The 1,680-nt window shown below is 46.7% G+C and overlaps 1 protein-coding gene across 1 annotated transcript in view; it reads left to right on the top strand.

Annotated features, from left to right (window-relative positions):
* Positions 1-1,680, top strand: part of GP6 (glycoprotein VI (platelet)) — a 38,642-nt gene that overhangs the window by 6,117 nt on the left and 30,845 nt on the right. Inside the window, exon 3 of the mRNA XM_006901875.1 lies at positions 313-600. Coding sequence (XP_006901937.1) covers positions 313-600 — 288 coding nt within the window. The remainder of the gene's footprint in view (positions 1-312; positions 601-1,680) is intronic.

Genomic DNA, 1,680 nt, shown 5'->3' with positions numbered 1-1,680 from the left:
ATCATTATAGATGGAGAAAAGATTGAAGTGGTCCCCTTGTTCACCCCTCATAGAGCAGGCAGTAATCCCCCACTTTCTATGGAATAGTTATCCAGCCTCTCTACGGGATGTAGACTTCTCCCTGGTCCCAGGCAGGTGGAAAATAAGAAGGGAGGGTGCACGCGCATGCGTGTGCTGTGATCTTGTACAACAATCGATGGCGAGGGGCTCTATTTCCCCCTGACTCATTCTCTCTGCTCTCAGATTAGACCCCTGGAACAGTGATAGAGGAAGGTGTGGCTCTCAAGTAAGTCCACGCCCTTTGTCTTCCAGGAGTATTCCAGGACAGACCCTCTCTGATGGCTCATCCAGGCCCACATGTGACCTCAGGAGGCAATGTGACCCTCCTTTGTCAGGTAGCTTCTGACTATGACGTCTTCCATCTGTTCAAAGACGGAGCAGATGCTTTGTCGCAGGACTATTCCAGTCAGGACAATCAGGTCTTCTTCCTTTCCTCTGTCACTCGGGCCCACGAGGGCAGCTACACGTGCTACTGTTCTAGAAGGAACAAGCCCCTCCTCTGGTCACTGCCCAGCAAACCTCTTGACCTTTTGGTCACAGGTAAGTGCAAATCTGTGGCTATCACTTTTGCTTTGTGAACAAGGATGTCCCGTAAATTGTTTAAGGTAGCGTCTTAGTTATTTCACTAAGCTATAAGAAAAATCACCTTACCCAGAGGACGTTGTAATCTCTACGTTTTGGTCAAGAAGACAAAAGTCCTCACCCTGAGCCAAAAGGGAATATAGATGGAGAAAAGATTGAAGTGGTCCCCTTGCTTGGGTCTATAATCAATACCCCCGGCACCAGCAGTCAAGAAACCAAAAGATGTGTTTTCATGGGGTAAATCAGTTGTCAAAGACTTCTTCCGGGTGTTAAGGAACAATGATGCCAGTTTAAAGACTAAGGTGTGACTGACCCAAGCCATGGTCTTTTCAACGGTTTGTAATGCATTTGCAAATTGGACAACGACTAAGGAGGACAGAAGAAGCCTTGTGCTGTTTGAGGAAACAGCTGAATATCCCATGGACGGCCAAAAGGACAAACAAGTACGACTTGGAGGGAGTGCGGCCAGCACAGCACTTGGAGGCAAAGATGGTCAATCTTGGTCTCGCATATATTGGGTATGTTGTTAGGAGGGGCTGATGCTCGGAAAAAGATACCATTCGGGGAAAGATGGCTGGTCAGCAAAAGAGAGAAAGAACCTCAATGACATGGATTGACCATGACTGTAACAACGGGCTCTAATAGATCAGAGGTCGTGAGGCTGGTACAGGATAGAGCTGAGTTCAAGTTCACTGCGCTACGGTTGCTATGAATGGCAATTGACTGCAAGGCACCTCACAACAATAACACAAATACCACAGTAGATGGCTTTAGCCAACAGAGATGTATTTTCTCACTGTTCAGGAGGCTGGACGTTCAAGTTCAGAGAGCTCACTGGGGGGAAGACGTTTTTCTTCATTAGCTCTTTCTCTCCAACTTCTGCTCTGGGAGACCTTGTGCGTTGGCCTCTATTTTAACCCATCTCTGTCTCGATTTTTTGTTTAATCCTTTATTTTGGACAAGATTGATTTAAGACAGTCTCCAAGAATTCTGTCTTATGAATCCTGTCCCAGATAGGATTATAATCACAGGCATGGA

The sequence above is a fragment of the Elephantulus edwardii genome, unplaced genomic scaffold (genome assembly GCF_000299155.1).
Source record: "Elephantulus edwardii isolate Elephantulus edwardi_28Jun2011 unplaced genomic scaffold, EleEdw1.0 scaffold00348, whole genome shotgun sequence".
Taxonomy (NCBI): Eukaryota; Metazoa; Chordata; class Mammalia; order Macroscelidea; family Macroscelididae; genus Elephantulus; species Elephantulus edwardii.
Note: the sequence above shows the minus strand (reverse complement) of the source record. Positions and strands in the feature narration are given on the sequence as shown.